This window comes from Anser brachyrhynchus (assembly GCF_964034855.1).
Source record: "Anser brachyrhynchus genome assembly, chromosome: 5".
Taxonomy (NCBI): domain Eukaryota; kingdom Metazoa; phylum Chordata; class Aves; order Anseriformes; family Anatidae; genus Anser; species Anser brachyrhynchus.
This window is the reverse complement of record NC_137699.1, coordinates 57,464,446-57,484,090: the sequence shown is the minus strand read 5'-3', so window position 1 is coordinate 57,484,090 and position 19,645 is coordinate 57,464,446. Positions and strand designations below refer to the sequence as shown.

At 47.3% G+C, this 19,645-nt stretch overlaps 1 protein-coding gene across 2 annotated transcripts in view; it reads left to right on the top strand.

Moving 5' to 3' along the window:
• Positions 1-5,975: 5,975 nt before the first annotated feature.
• AHNAK2 (AHNAK nucleoprotein 2) overlaps positions 5,976-19,645 on the top strand; it is a 74,480-nt gene continuing 60,810 nt past the window's right edge. The window contains exon 1 of one of the 2 annotated variants that reach the window (XM_080592819.1): positions 5,976-6,196. In XM_080592819.1, the coding sequence (XP_080448945.1) occupies positions 6,142-6,196 (55 nt within the window). In that variant the 5' untranslated portion in view covers positions 5,976-6,141. Of the gene's footprint in view, positions 6,197-13,970; positions 14,068-19,645 lie in introns of those variants that run through there. The other variant, XM_080592818.1, reaches the window with a different exon arrangement.

Here is a 19,645-nt window from a genome sequence, read left to right as displayed (position 1 = left end):
TTTTCCATATTCACACATGCAGTAGCAACACCTTCTGAGCACCAAATAGCAATTGAGAAGCAGCGCTAAAGAGTGGAGGGACCCTCTCTTTGAAAGCAAGGATGAAGGGAAGGAAGAGAGAGGGATTTGGGTTTTTGCAAGAGCAAGGGTATTAATTTGGCTGCTGGAGTGCAAATGCAGGTTGGAATGTCAGAACAGAGGCTGGCAGACAGTTGTGCAACCTGGGAAGTTAAAATTCAGAGTGACAGTGCCATCCGGTCCTGGGGAAACGAAGGAGCTTCTCCCACTTAAGAAACATGCCATTGGAGAGCAGCTGGAGCACTAGAGAAGACACTGCAAGTCTCACGCAGCCGGCCCTGCTGAGAACAGATGCCAGCGGCCAATCAGCCTTCCTCCAGCTCTAAGTTTCAAAGGACTAACTGTGATCCTCGTGTTTTCCCCACGTCTTCGAGGATCAGGGAGGCATTCGGCCCCATTAACCTTTCAGTGGTATGAAAGCTGCAAAGCAAGAGGACAGCTGGAATTCCTTCCCCTGTACGTACCGTCGCTGACCCATGGCAATGTCATTCAAACACATTAGCATTCAGATGTGGTGAGGGCTGACCCAGCCAAAACTTGGAGAAATTATATCAGGATACCTCCAGTAGATTTCCAGCCCAAATTCTCTTCTAGTCCTTTTATTTCTGAGGGAAGAATGGCCTCATTGTGCAGCTGCCCATGAACCAGCTGTGGGAGGAACTCAGGTGCGCTGCAGCCAGCCTGGCTGGTCCATACCCTGCTCTCACCCTGCCATTGTGCTCCTGTGTGGGCTGCCCTCCTTGAACAATGCAGAGGGAACGTGGTGTGCCAGGTAAATAAATCAATCATGCTGGAAGAGCCTTACTCATGAAATGAGCTAAGTCATACAGCCAGAGAGGGAAGTTTCTAAGAGGAAGCCCCAATTACCTTTGCTATCCAATAAACACATACAGAGAGAATAGAAACACAAGCTCCCTAGAAGAGCCACCTTTACAGGTGCTTCAGTATTTAGAAGAGCTGAATTGCAAGGGAAAGAGGAAATCAAGCCAAATAAATAGGAATGTATGTAGAAAAATAAATACTCGGCACAGAGCAATTCCAATCTACCAGTTATTCAGATGGTCAAGATACAGAACAGTTGTGTTGAGCTGGCTTTAACAATGTAAAGGTTAGACCTTCTTGGCTAGGTTCGGTTGGCCAAATTCTGGCATGTGGTGCTTTCTGAGATGATTAGGGAGCCTGCCTTGCCTCAGCTGGCCACTCTGGAAGCATCCAGGTTTTCCCCAGGTTCTGGCTGGCTCTGCCAGCCCCACAAAGACATCTCAGAGACTCTGAGGTGTCTGGATGAGCACTGTGCACATGTACATATGCAATGAAATGGCACAACTGGACTGAACCTGCCCTCCATGCTCCCTGTGTAGTAATGGAGAGACGTGTGCGTCTTCAAGGCCTGGCACTGAAGATGGGGGAGGAATCTCTCTTTGGAGATGCATTCTCATTCCATTCACCCTATAGTGAAAATGAACTTATACTGTACCTGTCCCTCTTAAAAAAAATAAAATAAAGACACTTCAGTTGTTCTCTCTTTTATTCACACAAACATACTACCCCAGTACCTCACTCTGGGGTCTTTTTAGACTTTGTGGGAAGCAGAGGGTCCAGAAGTATCACACCACCGACCTCCTTCTGGAACGTGATGACATTGCCTCACTCTGTGACATTGCTCTGCTGGCGGTCTGCTCTGGCCTTGCAGCTCTGTCATGCCATGGCCAAGGCAGCCTGGTCTCGTGAAGCAAAGTCATGACAAGCAGCAAAGGGACACAGAGCAGCAGTTGGAAAAAGGCCCCAGGACAGGCAGTTTTCCCATCTACAACCCATGGGGTACTTGCACCAGGGGCTGTTCTTCCCCTGGTGCAACTCTTCTGGGTACAAAATGTCACGGGAAAGGCCTGCTATTGTCTTTTTTTATCTTGTACTCATTCACAGCCCCTTAGGGGAGTGTTAGCACATTGCAATTGCTTTTCCCTATTCTTCTGTCATCTGTGGATGTTTCCATGACACATTTGCCATTAGACCCAGCTGCCAGCCCTGAGGGCATCTCCACCTGGTTAGACATAATGAACAATGGAGGGAGGACATCTTCAGAGGCTGAGGCATTTGGGTTTTACAGAGAAAGGACATGCTCAGGAAAATGTAGCCTCAGCTGTATTCACAGGTTGAGAATACTTGTGGGGACCAGCAGGAAGGCTGGGAAGGGCTGGGGAGGATGGGCTCTATTGGGTTTACATGGCAAGGTTTTGGTAGCGGGGGTTGCAGGGGTGGTCTCTGTGAGAAGAATCCAGAAGCTGCCCAATGTTAGATAAGGGCCAGTTTCAGACTGCTCAAAAGGGACCCACTGCTGGCCAGAGCCAAGCCAGTAAGTGATGTTGTTTGCACCTCTGTGAAAGCAGATTTAAGAAAGGGAAAAAAAAAAATCCTGCTGCACCACAGCAGCTGGGAGAGCGAGGAGTGAGGAAATGTGAGGGAACCATCCCTGAAGGCCCCAAGGTGAGTGCAGCAGGAGGGCAGGAGGTGCTCCAGGCACACAGCACCAGTTCCCCTGCAGCCTGTGAAGAGGCCCCTGGTGGAGCAGGCTGTCCCCCTGCAGCCCGTGGGTCCCACACGGAGCAGATCTCCACGCTGCAGCCCGGGGAGGAGCCCCCGGTGGAGCAGGTGGATGTGGCCTGGAGGAGGCTGCGGCCCATGGAGAGCCCCCGCAGGAGCAGGCCCCAACAGACAATGCTTTCCAGACTGCCCTTTTTTCATTTATCTGGTTCTTCTGAGCTAAGGAAGGTGTGGATCTAAACCCTCGCAAAACAGAGAGCGAGTTGGGCCTGGACCATCAGCATTCCAGGAGAGTGCCCCACACACTGGAGTGCTATTTTAAAATCGGGCACCACCCTAAACCACAACAGGCTGAGAAACCCAGATCTGCTAGTGTGGATTACGCATGCTCCAAGGACACCTAACATCTCTGGAGATCCAGCAGAGATCCAGGGCTGAGGAGGCGCAGGAGTCCAGGAAGACTGAGCTTCTCCCACCAGACAGCTGTGGGTACATGCCAGAGCAGATCCAACCTCTTGGGCAACAAAAATGAGGTGCCTCCGGAGTGTGTGTGTGCTCAGCATTAGACAGCAGCACAAGCAGAGAGTTGGAGTGTATGGCAGCCCAGTGCTAGAATAATTTCTGAACATGTCATACTTTAAGCCCCAAAACTTCATTTCAATCTAGTTCCCAGCTATGGATCTCTTCCTGGTCCTGCCTTGCTGCTTCCTGGGCCAGATGGTGACATATCATGGCATTTCTTATACTGCAAAGTTTCTGCTTTCTGTGGGAATTCAGTACTGATATTACAGGCAAAAATAAAACTAACCAAAAAAAGGACATGCTCCAAGAAGTATTTTGGCTTTGTAGGTGAAATCTCATGGCTGAAATGAGTAAATAAGGGGAATCTTCCAGCTGAGCTGCTCTACTTTCTGTGTGTGTGCACGAGTGCGCATGCCTGCGTGTGCATTTTTACTGGAACTGTTCTCATCTTCACTGAATATTTTACTATGTTCAAAAGCATAATTTGTAAAGGCCTGTCAACAGTAGGAAATGACACATGTATTTTTAATTCCTGTGCTGCACTAAGAATAATTCACTTGTCAGATGCCACACCACTCTCCTGATCAGCTGGTTCTGTAAATACAGAGAAAGTTCATCCTATGCGCACAGAAAATCCCTGAGTCATTTCTCTCTATGTTCTTATTCATCTGCCCCATGCTCGATCTGTGACAAGTGGTAGGGCTTTGGACTAGCTCTGCCATCCAGGGATTTATGCCATCAGGCATAGGTAGCAGAATATAAATTCTCTAGCAGAATATTTATTAATTTATCATAGAATCATAAAATCATAGAATCATAGAATATCCCGAATTGGAAGGGACCCATAAGGATCATCAAGTCCAACTCCTGGCACCGCACAGGTCTACCCAAAATATTAGACCATGTGACTAAGTGCACAGCCCAAATGCTTCTTAAACTCCAACAGGCTTGGTGCAGTGACTACTTCCCTGGGGAGCCTGTTCCAGTGAATTATTTTATTATGTGAAAAGTGAAATATTTTATTAACTGCTACTACCGCTCCTACCCACATGGTGCCTCGATAGACTGTGCTGAGATGGTAAATATCCTCTTCTCAAGCCCTCTTGAGGTCCAGGTAGGTGTGAGGGACACACAGGGGCAGAGCGTTGTTGACCCACACAAGCAAGAGTTGTGACCTTGCACTCCCTTCCTACAGCAGAGGCTGTGTCTGGCACAGGCCCTGGCCCTGCACTGTGACAGATTGTTCATCTGGGCTGGTGTATTTAACACAAACTTCAGTCCTGTCTTTTGATCTCCTGCATCAGGCATCTACAGTCCCACAAACACCTTGGGTGGAATTCCTCTCACCTGACTGCAAGTACCTGCGGTGTAGGTACATCCATCTTGGCATTTGGGCCCTCTGGGCAGGTCAGGGTGTCCAGGTTTTACAGCCATGGAGTCGAGACTGTAGGCTCTGAGGTCTGTACAGACAATAAAGTCAAGAATAGTCTCTTAACACCAGCATAAGGTTGGATGACTATAGCCCTTTGGCTGCAGCAGGACACAGGGTGCAGACATTTATTCTGTAGATGTCTAGAGTCATGGGAGTTGAACCCTACCCTCAGAAGTCCACATACCCCACTTCTGGTGGCAGTCAGCACGCCTGTGCTCTTTGAGGCACTGAATCCCCCCAGTCCTGGCTGGGACCAGCAAACTGGTGTCATGGGGATTATGCCCATTAAGATGACATGAGGACTGGGTATGAGCTAACCTGAGTGCCAGAAGCAGTGCAGTCACATGTGCACCGTCCTGGCCCTGAAATGCCTGTGATAGGGGCACTCCCTACCATCCAGCTCTATCAGGAAGATTTGAAGCCCCTTCCTGTCCCATTTTCCTTACCAATACCACTGTAATAGTCACTAACAGGAAACAGGGGTGCCAGTACGGGCACATTCCCTGCCTCTAGCAATACTCACTTCTTGGCTTGCGCTGGTTGCTGACTTTTATCCTCAGCTCCCACCAGGATCAGGAAGGCTGGTCTCACTAATCTCAGTGGGCACTGGATCAGACCTAGTGCACATTCTTGCACAGCAGCTGTTTCTGGCCCTGGGCTGGCTGCATGTGGAATGGGCAGCACAATTCCCATGTTTTATAAAAATTACTAATGAAAAGCATGGAGGGGTTTAGGGATTTCTTTGCCTGATTTGCATTTGCATAAACGACCGAGCATTTTAATAAGTGCAGCACTAAAGAGTTTCATATAACTTATATCTTGCTCTTTTCCATCCTTGGAAATTCGGGTTGGAAAATGAGATGAATCTCATTCTCAGGCTGGGTCCCAAGCCCCTTCCTTCGCTGGGAGAACAGACTTAAAGTGTATGATTTTTAAGCATTGGCAGATGAGTGGGATCCCTTCTGCTGGCTTTGGGGGGCTTTGGACCTGGCCCTGCCTCGCAGGAGGGAAAAATCCAGGGGTCCACTCCCCTTCCTTGCCCACCTCCCTGCTTTCTCCCAGGGAAGCGTGCAGAAACTCGCCCTGCCATTTCTGGCTCCTGTCCCCCCGGGGCTCTCCTGGCTCTCTCCGTCCCTGGGAGGCTGCTGCGCTCTCTCTGTTTGCCCTCTCAACTCGAGCTCGGGGAGCGCAGCAGCCAATCGGGCAGCCCGGGTATCCTTCATCAATCTCCCTGAGTGTCTTTGGGCTCGGCTAGGAACATCCACATCACTCCTTTTCTCTCTCTGCAATGACCTGAAGCTCCAGCTCTGCAAGCAGTGATCAGTCAGGCATAATGCAATGCAGGGCAGCCCGGAATAATCTGGTTGGCATCCGAGGATGTATATTCACGGAGAGGCTAAGGAGTGTGTCAGCATTTAGTTTCAGTCTAGCTGCACTTTTCCTGCAGCACAGAGTCACAAAGTCTTCGTCTCCTCCTCTGGATTGGGACTGATTCTGCACTGGGATCCTCTGCAAAGACAAAGTTTTCCTCTCTTGTTATTGCTGTACCACCATAATCTACCAAGATGTGTGACTGCTTTCATCTAGTTCTTCCTAACTGGCCAGGATCTCCAGCCAGTGGTGGGCTTACATTTTCTATACTTTTCTGTATTCTGCTTCTGCTTTTCTGTGCTCTGCTAGCTGCGAATCAACCGCCGAGGCAAACCCTGCAGCTTCTAGGGTGTGGCTTTCTCTGATGCTGCATGAATCAGATAAGGAAAAATAGTGTTAAGAAAAGCCTCCTCTAAACTTTCCTCGGTGCCTACATTATGCTGAAGCTAAGCTTGGGGAAGCCTTTGACTTTGTATACAAATTAAATTCAATTGTGTCTAAATTAACTCTTTCAGATTGCATGCCTTAATTCACATGCTTGCCCTTCATTTCTCATAGCGATTAGGAAGTGACTGGCAGGATATGGTGCATGATACAATCTACCTGGCATTTTCACTAGCTAAAAGCTGTGCTGCATAGTGTGTGTTTGCAAATTCAATGTGTCCTATGCTCTGTATTCAATCTGTTGGCTGAACAATACAGCACTCTGGAAGAAGGGCATTTTTTTTTCTTGTGTTTCCCTACTGCAGAGCAGAAGGAAATTAGAAATCTAACCCCTCTTTTAAAGGGGAAAATATATACATTTGAATGTAAAATATTGCTGAAACAGAACAGTGATGATTGCAATAATGAGTCAAAAGAGTAATGAAAACCAGTTCTTAGCTGGCAGAAGCATATCAATAAATTAAAACTCTGTTCTTTAGTTTATGCACAGATTATCCTGTTTTAAAATAAGCAACTAGTAGTCTTAAGGCTGTGTCTACAAAAATGCCAAGAATCTGAAATTTCTACAGTATCTTTTTTTTTTTTTTTTTCCTAAAACATACCAAATCTATGTTTATTTACATTTTGCAATAAATTTGCTCGCTATTTATTCTGGTAGAAGAAGTTGTTATCTACAAAACACAGTCTGTAAACATTTTGATAGACAAAAAGTGGAGAGTATTTTTTTAAATATGCCTGATTATTTCTGCTTTTCTGTAGTAAATAATTTAGGATTATATTTTCCACAACAATGGAAAGTCATAGATTGCTTGCCAGACTCCCAGTAGACAAAGTAGTATCTCACTGCTTGAATTGCCTTGTTGACATGAAGGAGCCGACTCAAGGAATAAGTCATTTCTCTCCACCCATTGAAAAGATACAACACAACCCTCTGCTGCTTACCTGGTGTTTAGATTAGGTAATTGAATTGGTGCAAGATCATAGCAAATATTTCAGGGCTACACCCAGACAGTAATTTCATTTGATTTTCTCAAAATATACTAAATGTAAGTTTTGGGGGAAAGATTTTCTTTCAGCATCATTTTCCTATTGATTCTCTGCCTGCACAGGTTTATTTACTTAGAAAATAAACTAGTTTAATGGGTTTTACTATATTCCACATCAGAGACGTGTTGTTGGGACTTCTAGGTGCTACCTGATAGAAACAAATAAAAGTTTAACACTAGCAGAGTGCTCCACATCGCCACCCTCCAGGCTTTCCCCAGTAATTAGCAAAAAGCTTTGGGTATTTCTTGCTCAGGAAACAGCATGCTACCATGCCACAAACATGGGCTGGGATCTCTCTGGTACCAGTTTTCCAGCAGTGTGAAAAGATGCTGTGGTGGGTCACGGGCAAGGGGAGCATCCCGGTGGCCATTGAGGGCCACGCTGGGAAGGGAGGCGGCAGGGAAAGCCGGTTGCATGCGAAACTTGACAGGCGTCTGTTTTCCAAACAGTTATTGCTGATATTTCTTGCCAGCGGGTTATCATCCTCAGAGGTCAGGGTGCGGCAGGGAAAAGCAGGTCTGTTTTTCTCAGACAGGTAGGCTGGCTGGCTGCCTGGAGCATGTGATGTGAGTTTGGGAAAGCCTGCCAAGTCCAGGAGAAAGACAGAAGGGGTTTTAGCCTGGCGATGAGGCAGGCTCGTCTGAACAAGGGTGGGGAAAACCACACAGTGAATCCCACATCAAGAAGCGCATATTAAATCCCTTGTTTCCTCCGCAGCATGGAAGGGAAGCTTGTTAAAAATAGGCTTGTTTCGTAAGCTGCTGTCTCTGCTGGCTACGTTCATCTGCCCTTGCATTAGCTGACTGTCATGATAATACAGGTGGGAAACAGGTAAACAAAAATTTGCTAGTTTTCCTTATTAGCCAGGCAAGCACAAGCTTGCACTCAGACCTGACATCTGGAGGATGCCGGGAGCATTCTGCAGTTGTTGATGAATGCTGAGACAATGTTTTCCACGGATAATTTTTGAGTCAGAACAACAAATAAGTAGGAGAAGAAAATGTCTGCACCAGCAAACTGTGATAATTGGCCTAATCCTAAAATATAAAGGTTTTAGCACAAACGTCTTCTACACTTGCTCTTTATCTTGTTTGGGGCCTGGCCCAAATTCCCAGAAAGTAATGTCAGTCTTTAAAAGACTCAGCTCAGTGTCTCACTTGAGAAGGTTTGTATGACCTCCTGATGGCCTCCTGATGGCCACAGGACTGGAGCAAAGGGTCAAAACAAGATACGTACTTTTGGAGTTTGCTGAATGGGCATTTGAACCACAACATTGCTGCTTCTCAGGTGCCAGATTCATCTTTGCACTGTGTGAGAACAGCACACACGTGCTCTCATGATACAGGTCAGAGCTGTGAAAATCCATGGGCAGGACTCCACTGCAAGCTGAGACATTCAAAAAACATTAACAGCTCAAATAAATCCCTTCTTCTCTGCTATTATATCTGTGATGGTAAAGGCACTTTGAGGGCTGGGTGTCCACTCTGTCTTAAGAGCTGCTGAATGCGGCACACAAATTTAAAGGACCCAAGACAAAATGCCAGCGGAGCTGCATTTTTTCTTAGAAATTTTCTCAAGATGTTTGTCTACGAGCTGCAACAGCGTCTACTCCAGCCCCATTAAAAGAGAGAGATAAACAAAACCTGCAGGAGCCAGGCTCCCAGCATGGGCAAGGAGCAACCTCCCTGGCTCTCGGGAGAGGCTCTGACCTGACATCCCACTCTATTTAATTTTCCCCATTTTTTCACTTATTTCAGCCAGTGTAACGTTAGGATGACTCAGGCCGTTTCAGTTTCAGAGCACACGTCAATGTGTCTAAACTCACTGTCTGTCTAAAAAAGCTTCCCAAATATAAGCTCCTTTTATCCATGGTGACACCAAAATAACTACGGTGCCAGCAGAGACTGAAAGAGGATCTGATTCACTTGGCTCTGGCGGAGAGCGCCCTGCCAGCACGGTGAATCAGGCGCAGTAAATTGCATCCCTCTGGCTTCTCTCTGTTCTCCCTCCCTAGAGCCATCTCACGAGTTTTTATTTCTGGTTATTAATTTCGCACTTCTATGTCCAATGGGTGCGCACCGGCTCTTTTGGTGACATGGAAGCGCCAAGTGGAAAAGAAACATCAGCATGACAGAGTCCCACAGGGAACAAGGCTCTCTTTGTCCATCCACAGGGCAATAAACCGTGCTGCTGTTCTCCATCTAACAGCGAGGAATGGGGATGGTATGTACCCGACAGAGGCACAGCACGTTGTGTTTGCCACCGCTTCTGATTCACGAGAGGAACGGACATGCCCTGGGAGCAAACCAAAACCGGCTGAAAAACATGATTTTTCTTGACTGCTGCATTTCAAAACTACAAGGAAGAGACAGAGAATTGGCAGAGGTCTCTTCTGCAGGACCCTTGCTATTGTGTGAGAGGTGGAGGAATGTGAAGCAAAGGCCAGGGAGAGCCCCCTGCCAGCTCTTGCTGCTCGCTCTGGTGAGGGCTGTGGATGCTGGGGATAAATGACACCCTCGGTTCCCTGTGGGGACTTGCTGCCAAGACAAACAGCCAGCAAACAGCCGGGATGCACTTGTCCATACAAAGGAGCGGCTGCACAAGAAGCCTGGATACCGTGCCCCATTGTGCCCATCAACACCCCATCCCTACCACAGTCACCTCTGGTAGCCTGACTCCCTGGGATGCTCGGGGCTGTGATATTTAGTGGTGTGGTATCCCCATGGGTTTTTGGCTGGCAGTGAGGTTGCCAGAGGGCTATTTTCACCCTGCTCCCACTTGGAGCTCACCTTTGGGGATAAGGTGGTCAGCAGGGGCAGGGGAGGGGATAACTGACAGTGTTGCTGCCACAGAAAAGGCACCTGGAGCTGTTCCTCCTTACAAGGGAGCTTCATCCACCCTGTGCAACCCATGCTGGAGCCCATTCATCCTGGAAAATGAACACCACCAATCTATCAAATACCAAAGGAATAGCCATCTCTCAAGGTTACATCCCTGTCTTTACGTCAGCACAGGCAATTACATAACTTTACTTGGTTACAAGATACAGATGAATTTTAAAGTGTCTTCAAGATCCTCATTTTTCTAGGCTTAACCCTATGGGCTTACTAAATAGTAGTATCTACGGACCCAAACTTACTGGCATAACATCTTCGTTGTATGTTGAAGTATCTTTGGGGCCATAAAGGTTGCACAACCTTTCATTCCTGTTTCTCCATTAGTTTCTTCCTCTACAAACTCTGCTAGTCCATGTGCCGGCACAGAGCCTCGTCGTGTGGACAGCAGCCAGGTCTGAGGTTAGAGTAATTAGTCCTGGCTGTGCTTGCAGGGTTTTCTTTAGTACAATTGCACCATCAGATTTCTATCTGTGTGAGTTCCTCTGCCAGAACAGGCTGGAAAAAAAATATGTGTCCAGTTGGTAAAATTATTGTGGGTGAAATATTAGTAAATTTATGCTGGCAAAGTCATTGTAAATTATAGCATGTACTCAGTGCTGCACATAGAATACGTAAAAGAAAAGACACAAAACTGCTTCACCTCCCTTTCACCACCATAGAATTTTCCATCTCACCTCAACATGGAATTTTTCCTATGAAATGCACAGGTGGGATGGACCAGTGTATTAGCTCACTGTGAGAGCACACCTAGGCACCAAAAAGAAATAAAGGGAACAGCCTTATATGCTTCATCATTTTCTTAGGGCGCAGAAGGCAGATGCACTGAATAACCTGGGAATTTCTTCCAAACTCATTCTCTATTCCTTTTTTTTAAAGTTCGTGACACGCAGCACGAAGCAGCATGCTTTAACATACTGCAGGAGATGTGCTGTGAATGTGCATGAGTACAGAACAGACCAGGTTCCCTACGCTTTTGTTTTCAAGGTCTGGTCACACTGAAGCAGCGCTCTCATTGGACTGATGATCAACGTCAGTAACTCCCACTGAGACTCAGCACTAGTATGAAAGGGGTGAAACCACTCCAGACTCCTCGGGTATTGCAAATCTTGCTGTCACTGCCTGGAAGAGGAAATGTGAGAGCCCTCAGTGAAGCCAGTGCTACTACATGGGGTGGTTTGCCCCAGAAATTCTCATTTGAGAGTACAGTTTCCATTCTGTAAAGGTCTCTACTGCCACATTAACATAATAACAAGAAAGGATTCTTCTACTGACCCCAAATTCGATACAGCTTATCAAATTTTATTCTGTATTACACAGAGAAAACTTAGCATTTTTAAGGCACCCATTTTCCCAGGGGATCAGTGTTCTGGCAGCACAGAGACAAGATATGGGTGCTGTTCTGCTGACTCCTATTGCTGACTGTGAGTTAATATAATCGATGGGGGACTTCACCACAAAGCAAGGCTAGACCCTTGATATGTGCCTTTGACAACGTTGCTGCCTTCTCAATGCCTCACCCTGAAAATGAATACCCTCCTCGTTATTGAGCTCCTATATTTAATTAATGGCTGTAAAGTATCTGGAGATGGTAGAAGTAGGGACATTGTGCAAGTCTGATGATTCATATCATCATTCCCAGGCTACGGTCTCTCTTTGATACTAGGAACAACAGCAAGAAAGATGCTGACGGTGGTGGCATTGGTTTTGGCTCCAGCTGTTGGAATGTATAGTCATCTCCTATCTTACAATCCCAATTACACCTGCAGATTTATCCTACATTCACGCTAGCCTAACTGGAAGAGGTAGTTGGGCCACAGAAAGCCTTAGTAAGTGGGGGATAAAGCAAAGATTAGGAAAACAAAAAGGACTAGAACAGAAGGTATGGAAAAAGATGAAAAAAGGTGAGTCTCAGCAGCCAAGTGTGAAGGAGCTGGAACCCAAACTGTTTTAAAATGCAGAGCAATTGGGGATCTGGACCAACAGTCAGAGTTTTTGAGCCTCCAGCAGCTGCTGTCTGTATTACAGAGAAAGGCCAGGAATCCTAATGAGAAGAGAGAAGCAGGGTTGGGCTCCAGTCCCTACACAGATGAGGAGGAGCAGGAGAAAATATGAGACTTGGAGCGCTGCACAGGTCCCGCATCACCACAAAGGCAGCAGTAGCATTAAAGGGAGGAGGACAAAAACATCCTAGAAAAGCTTTTCCGTGAAAAGTCATGAAATTATATGTCAAACAACCTATAAAACATCTCAGGAAGAGGCTAAATAACAAGATTTTTCTTGTCACCCTCCCTTCCTCTTTGTGTCCGCTCTTACTCCAGAGTGACCTTACTGAAACAGCACAAGAGCAGCTGGACTCCACCTAACTCAGGCTAAGGATAACTTATCTCCCTTCTACACTGGTCCCCTTTCTTTTTTCGACCTGTGCCGTGCTTGTCTCATACACTCTAATCCCTGCTCTGTCCCACAGTGGGAGTGAGTAGAGGAAGGAGAAACGCCAACCTGCTCCTCGATGAGCAGAACGTGCCCACTATGAGGGCGAACACGATGCCTTTTCCTGCTCACTGGGCTTGGCAAGCAGAGGAAAAGCTGCCACTTGCGTGTCACTGCCCTGATTTCCAAAGGGGAAGAAGTTGTAAAGGAGAATCTGATCCTCGCCATCACCAGCCCTGCAATGTAACTGAACTTTAGCAGAATATTTGCTGGGTTATGTAATAGAGATGGATTACAACAGCCTGCCACATGGTCGAAAACTGCAGTTTTAACCCCCGGACAGACTGCACTGCGATAGGTAAAGATAAGCAAGTCATGGGGATGTGAAAATAGTCCAGCTCACTCAGACCTCTGAAACACATCTTGGAGGTCCATCTGATGGAACTGCTCCAAATATCCGAGGCCACTTTTCTTTCTGACCTACCTGCCTGTGCACGACCTTTCTGTCTTTCTCCTCACCTCTCCTCCCCAGTCGTCCCAGAGGGCTTCCTCCTGTTCCCCAGCTGCCTTTTTCTCAGGCTTCCCACCCTTCCTGGCTGCTGAGGACCCCTCGGAGGCATTCCCTTGTCTGCAGTGTCATCCTCCCTTTGTGCCCTTGCCACCCCTCCTGCAACTGCGGGTATTGTTAAGATCTTTCCTCAATTCAGAGAACAAAAACGTGGTAGTGTGGGCTGCAGGGCACTGCAAGACCGAGGCACCAGCCCTACTCTAGTCATTAACCCCAAACCACCACATCTTCCCTACTGCTGTTTTCAGGTTTATCACCGCCGGGATGAACCCATCACACTCAGCGGGGACAGGCAGAGTGGCACCTTCCCTGTCCAGCACAGCCATACCGAAGTCTCTCTACATCTGGCCGGCTGTTGTTTAGGCACTGCTTAAAAACGGCAGAAGCTGAGCATTGTAGCTAATTGAGCGAGGCAGGGAGACACAAGGAATGTTTTGAACAGAAGAGAAAACAAACAAAGCCCTGGCGAAGGCTCAAAGGCGAGGCGGGCTGGCTGCCGTTTGCCGCCCGGCACGCGGAGAAGCTCACGAAGGCTTGCAGGAACGCGGGCAAAGGGAGTTGGCTTTGGGAAGCCCTGGCCACGAGCGGCTCACATGATGCGAGGCGGGGTTTGGGGCCAAAACCGCCCCACCCCGGGGACCGGGCCCCATGAATGACCCGAAGCACCTCATTCATCACAGCGGGGACGGCTGTCGGCGGGGAGACGGGGACGGAGAGCTGCCCGCGGCACCCAGGTAGGCGCTGGCTTTTCTCCTCGCCATCGCGCAGGGCTCCGGTGCCCTCTGAGGATGCAGCTCCTTGCTCCTCCGAGCACACACCGCATCCAGCGCTTCCACCTGTGCCTTACATCTCTTCGCTTTCGTTTCCCCCAGCCTCTGGGGCTGGATGCGTGCTAAGATGATAAGCTGGTTTTATTTTCCTTCTCCTGCCACTGCTGTTATGACAAACGGCGGAAAGTCAGATCCCCCCCCATCCCGACATAGCAACCTACGTGCTGCTGTGGCATGTATGTTTGCTTTCTTTACAAATGTCTGCAGAATAGAGTGACAAGGAGCTTCTTGAAATGGTTATGAATCATTGGACTTAACTGGCACCCACCCAGGCCCCCAGATGGGAGAAGAGGAGCTTTTTCTAAGCCCTTCCCACATTCTTGTGCAAATAGAAGGGATGAATGATCACCAGCCCCAGTGCCAGACAGTTTTCTGGGCCAAATTCACACACGAGTCAAAGGAAGCCAAGGGGAAGTGAAACTGGTGTAGCTCTCCCTTCCTTCCGCTCATCGCAATGACTATATTTCACATGCTCAAATCCTTCTGGGATTGCTTAGACTAACTCTGTGTAATTATTTTCATCCTTGGATTAAGCAGGCCAAATATGTAAGCTGGATCTCAGTTTGCTGAGATCTTATTTTACACCATATTTTGTCCCTCTGGCATATACATTACACAGCAGCAGATTGGATTTAAGTAGATTTTTCAGAATAAAAGTCTGTCCTTGCTTGAGGGTGTCAACTCTCTAGTAGTTTGTGCTGCTCATCATGTATGGGTACTTCAAAGGACCATGGAAAAGCCCTAATCCAGGCATCTGCCCACGCTGGCTCTCAGCAAACAGCCTGACACCCTCCAGGCTTGGAGCACGCACAGCTCACGCAGCCTGCAGGTTACAGGAAAGGTGCGACTTAGTGCATAAGTCGTAACTGCAACCTCATTCCTGCCAGCTGCACTCCGTCCTTCATTGCTTGTGATCGCTGATGAGATGTGCAGAGCTTTAAACTTCACGGGTGAGCCTAAACCTGGGGGACATCCTTATTCTCAAATTAAATAGAAAGAATGCTGATTTAAACTAAAGATAAAAGGATACAAAGGCTGCAGGATCCCCAGGAAGGAGCAAAGCGTTCAAAATCAGCTGTCAGCTGCCTTTTCAGATGTGTAGGTATAGGAGAAGAGGTGGACTTCCAGTGAATCGTGCTGTGGACAGCCCTGCAGTCCGTCCTGCGCGGAGTCACACACTATTTAGGCGTTATGAAATGCATGACATGTTCCATCTGCCACAGGGTCAGGGTCAACAGGTGCAGTCAAAATTAACAATATTTTTGATGTGCACCACCTTGCTTTCTACTGGCAGAGTGCCACCTAAAAGCGGAAAGCTCCCATGGCTGAAAATTATTTGCTGAGCAGCTTTGATGAGCAGCCATAGATTTCCACGCTTTCCAGGGAAATAACAGTAGTTTTGATAGCTCCAGCTGGGGCTCCTCTGTACTTTGGTCAGTCTTAATTTGTGCTATGAGCACTCACAGTCTAAAATGGAATTGCGTTGTTTGACCATCATGAGATTTTACAGTCCAATTTCTATACTTACTATTAATATGTGTTCAAAATCTTCATCCAGACTCTTCTCTATAAAGTTGTGTGCTAGACAATTTGTGGAAACACAAGTGTTGTGGACAGAAAATGCATGAGGAGCTAATCTTAGCCACACACCTGAGAGGACTGTTTCCCACCAGACCCAGCTCTCCTCGACTTCTTCCCTCCTTGCTCCACACAATAAATTCCAGCTTCTTCTGCACTCCAAGGGCTCAGGAGGTTTCCACCTTGCTCCTCACTCAGTCTAGGTGAAGATGTGCTCTTCTCAGCCGATCCTTATCTAGGTCCCACTTGCATCTACTCCTCATCTCTCCAGCAGCTATCGCAGTGATGTCTGCCATGGCTTTTGTCCACTGTCTCCTCTCTCCAGCTCAGCAATCTGCGGGATTGTTCCCAAGCAGGGGCTGACTTGCTGCCAACCCGTTCTGCCCCAGGAGATGGGCGTTCTCTGCAGGGACATGTTCTGGCCAGAATCAGAGAATTTTTAAGTGGAAAAAAAGAAAAAAAAAGAAAAAAAAAAAAAAGAAACAGGCTCATTGCACTAAGGTAGATAGGTAAGAGAATCTTACAGTGGCCAGGAAGGAAAGGCTGCATCAGGCTGCTGTGTATCACAGTGCTGTTATCAGGAGCACATACTCCAGCATTGTCACCATCACTACTCTCCTGCTCAGCCTGTTGCCTGGTCAGTTTGGTTTTCATAAAATGTCTGTTTCTTGAAATTCGTGGGTTGTTTGGCTATTGAGGCTCTAGGTAACTTCTGGCAGGGTGACTTTTCCCTTTTTGCATATCACTGGGTGATGACAGTGGGCCTATGCTGCTGATTCCCAAACCTGTTCTGCTTTGTAGACACCCCAAGGGCTGTTCTGCAGCGCTGCTCTGTTATAACATGTTCTGTCGCTAGAAGTCAAAAGCTCCCCTGGATTAAAAAAATGTAAACTAAGAAAATGAGAAACTAACGCTGTACCTGAATCTAATCTCTTTTCCAAGCTGTCTTGTAAGATCTCCCAAAGGCTTCTCTTCCATGCAGTTGCCCAAGACCATTTCAGCCACGGTCTTGCTCCTCCATCTCACAGCCCTTGGTCCCCCTCCCTTCAAGCTTACAGAAAAGTTGGGTGGGTGCAACGAAGTGCAAATAAATCTTCAAAGCTGTCACTGGCACCTCCTTCCTCCAAATCAGCGTAGAGTTAGATCTGCAGCTCTGCTGAGATTTAGGCATTTGTGAGACTGTAAATAAAACACTGTTCAAACTTGTCTGCAATATCCACGGTTGCCTGGATTTGCTGATTTTGCACTAGGCTCCTGCTCCTTTTTAACAGTGAATTGACTGCTCTGTCTCATATCTTCCTGGATAGCGTGACTCACATTAGGAGCCTCCTCATGGGTTTCTAATAACCTGATTACCGAGTGTACACATGCAGCATCTTTTTGATGGTCTCTGAGCTTGCAAGATGTGGCTAGATTTTCACAGAGACCACACGTGATATGATAATAAAGCTGGCTAATTGGGCATTCGGGATGTTTCACTCCTGCGATCCTTGCCAGTTCTGAATTTTCAGGTAGTTGACTTCCCAGTGCCTCCAAAGGCTTCTGGGGAGAAGATCCCTCTGCCATCAGGGAGGGCTGAAGGGCACGAGGGAACAGAGCAGGAGGACCAAGTCTCACGGAGGCTCTGTGTGCTGTTTTTACTCGTGCGTTTTTCAGGACTGAGAGGGAGACAAATGTTGCTGTGAATGAGCTAAATTATTAGCCCCCGGTGCAGGACTTAACTTCAACAGCACCACCGACCTACACCCAGTGAGGCCCATTTTCCACACAGCATGAATCACTCGCTCATTTTTTTGTGCTCGCTAGTTTCGCATTTTAATTTTCCATTCCTCTGGCTTTCCTCATGCGGATGAATAATGGACCATTTATAATACATTAACAATATCAGAGCATACGATTATGGCTTCAGTCAGCGTAATCCCTTCAGACGGCTCGCAGAGCAGGAACACACTTCTTTTGTCGGGGCAGATAAAACACCATGTCGTGCGAAGCCACATCCTATTTCCACCCAGCCAGCAGAAGGGGATGCCAGCCTGGCAGCTTGTCTCCTCTGCCACTCGAAATAGCTCTCAGGAGCTGAGTCATGAAGCAGAGCCCAGAATAACGGGTGGTTTCGTGAACCGAGGGACAATCATCAGCTGTGCTAACAATTACAGATGGAAATGGGCTTCAGGCAGCAGTTTATCACCAGGCGCCGAGCCCTTCTATTGCTGTAAGTAAATGCCTGGGTAAACTTTCGTCGAATCCAAATAAATAAGGCAGCGTCACTGAGCTCTGTCGTGCTGTGTTAGGGGCTGAGGCTGCTCCTGCTGCACCCGTTGTGGTGACCCAGCTGTGCTTTGTGCACGGGCAGCCCCGGGGACTGAGCCCCCGCTGCTTTGCCTGAGGGACCTGTGCTGGGTGCAGGCACATTCAGCATCCCTATCTTGTGTGGATGCTGCTTGAAGGCTGACGTGCCTCTCTCCATGCATCCAAAGACCTTCATTAAGGAGTGACAGATCAGACTTAAGCACAGGACCGATGCTAATTACAGTTCTGCCCTTCTATTTCCTTATCGCACACCTTCCTCTGTTGTGTATTTGCATTCAGAACAATAGTTTCCTGAAACCAGGATTTGGAGTTTGGAAATCTATAGGGTGAGAACCTCTCCATGTACAGGGTGCTATCAGCAGAGGATGAATCGTGTTGATTTAGCATGAAGTGGGAACAGAGCTGCTGGTTCCCCGAGTCACCCCCACCGCTCACAAACCCAGCCGGGGAGCACGCGGGGCTGCTCCGTGCAGGATGCTGCAGCTGCCAGCAGGGCCACAGGCACCTGTTTTAGTTCCTTGAGCAAGAACATAGCAGTGGCTGAAAAATACATTTAAAAAAAAATCCCCCAATAATTTCTGTCTCACCTGTTTATGCATAGTAGTACTCATTTTAAATAAAAAAAAAACTTTTAAGAAGACTTTTTCGTGTTTTAAAGAAAGGTGTTTAAACAAAGCAACCGTGTAATTAAGCTGACTCAATGCAATGTAGAAGGCAGCAAAGCAACATCCCCTCTCCCTTCTTTTTTGCTGTTCTATTTTTTCACTGGCCAGCCTAGGTATCTCTTGGCATTCTTTTAATTAATACAATAATTTTAGATAAATAACAAATTGAAGAAAAAAGGATATAGAAAAAGATAAGCTATCGTTACTTTTTGATTTGGTTTTCCATATATTTTAATGAACATTTTGGAAAAATCATTAAAAATCAATTATCCTCCTACTCCCCAAATACTTAGAAATATATATTTTTTTAATTTTAAAAATAAAACAATTTTCTTCACAAGTAAAGAAATACCAGAAAAATGAGCACTCGTGTGAGACGGCAGTTGGTGGAAGGGCCCGGCTCACTGCTGGCCGCTCCTGGTTTGCCAAGCTCCCAGAGAAAGTGCTCTTCGCTTCCCACCTCTGGGCCATCTCAGGCTTTGCAGCCGTTCTTCTTAGTCTGTGTTCACTCTGTTTGCACCAGAAAATGAGAGCACTTCTGCTGCCTAAGCTCCGCAATATATATATAAATTCTTCTAAAACACTGCGAGTTATTTGCTCGCATTTTGGCAATTCCTACCTAGGGACAAATGCAGCCAGAACCAACAGCCCTGCGTGCTGTGCAGGACTGAACTGTAACTTTGTTTGCCATTAGCATCGTTATCAAATTAGGGGGAATTAATTATTGCACATAAGGTTTGTTCGTTCAAGCAAGTGCTTGGCAGCTGAGCTCAAAGGCACCAGTGCAGTGGTGGGGAAAGGTTTTCACAGCGTATCAGCAGTACCAGGGCTGCTTTACGTAGCGTACAGCCCCAGGGAGGAGGATGCCTTTCAGAGGGGAACCCTTCAACAGCTTCAGCGACACGAATATGGAGTGAAAAGGCCTGGAG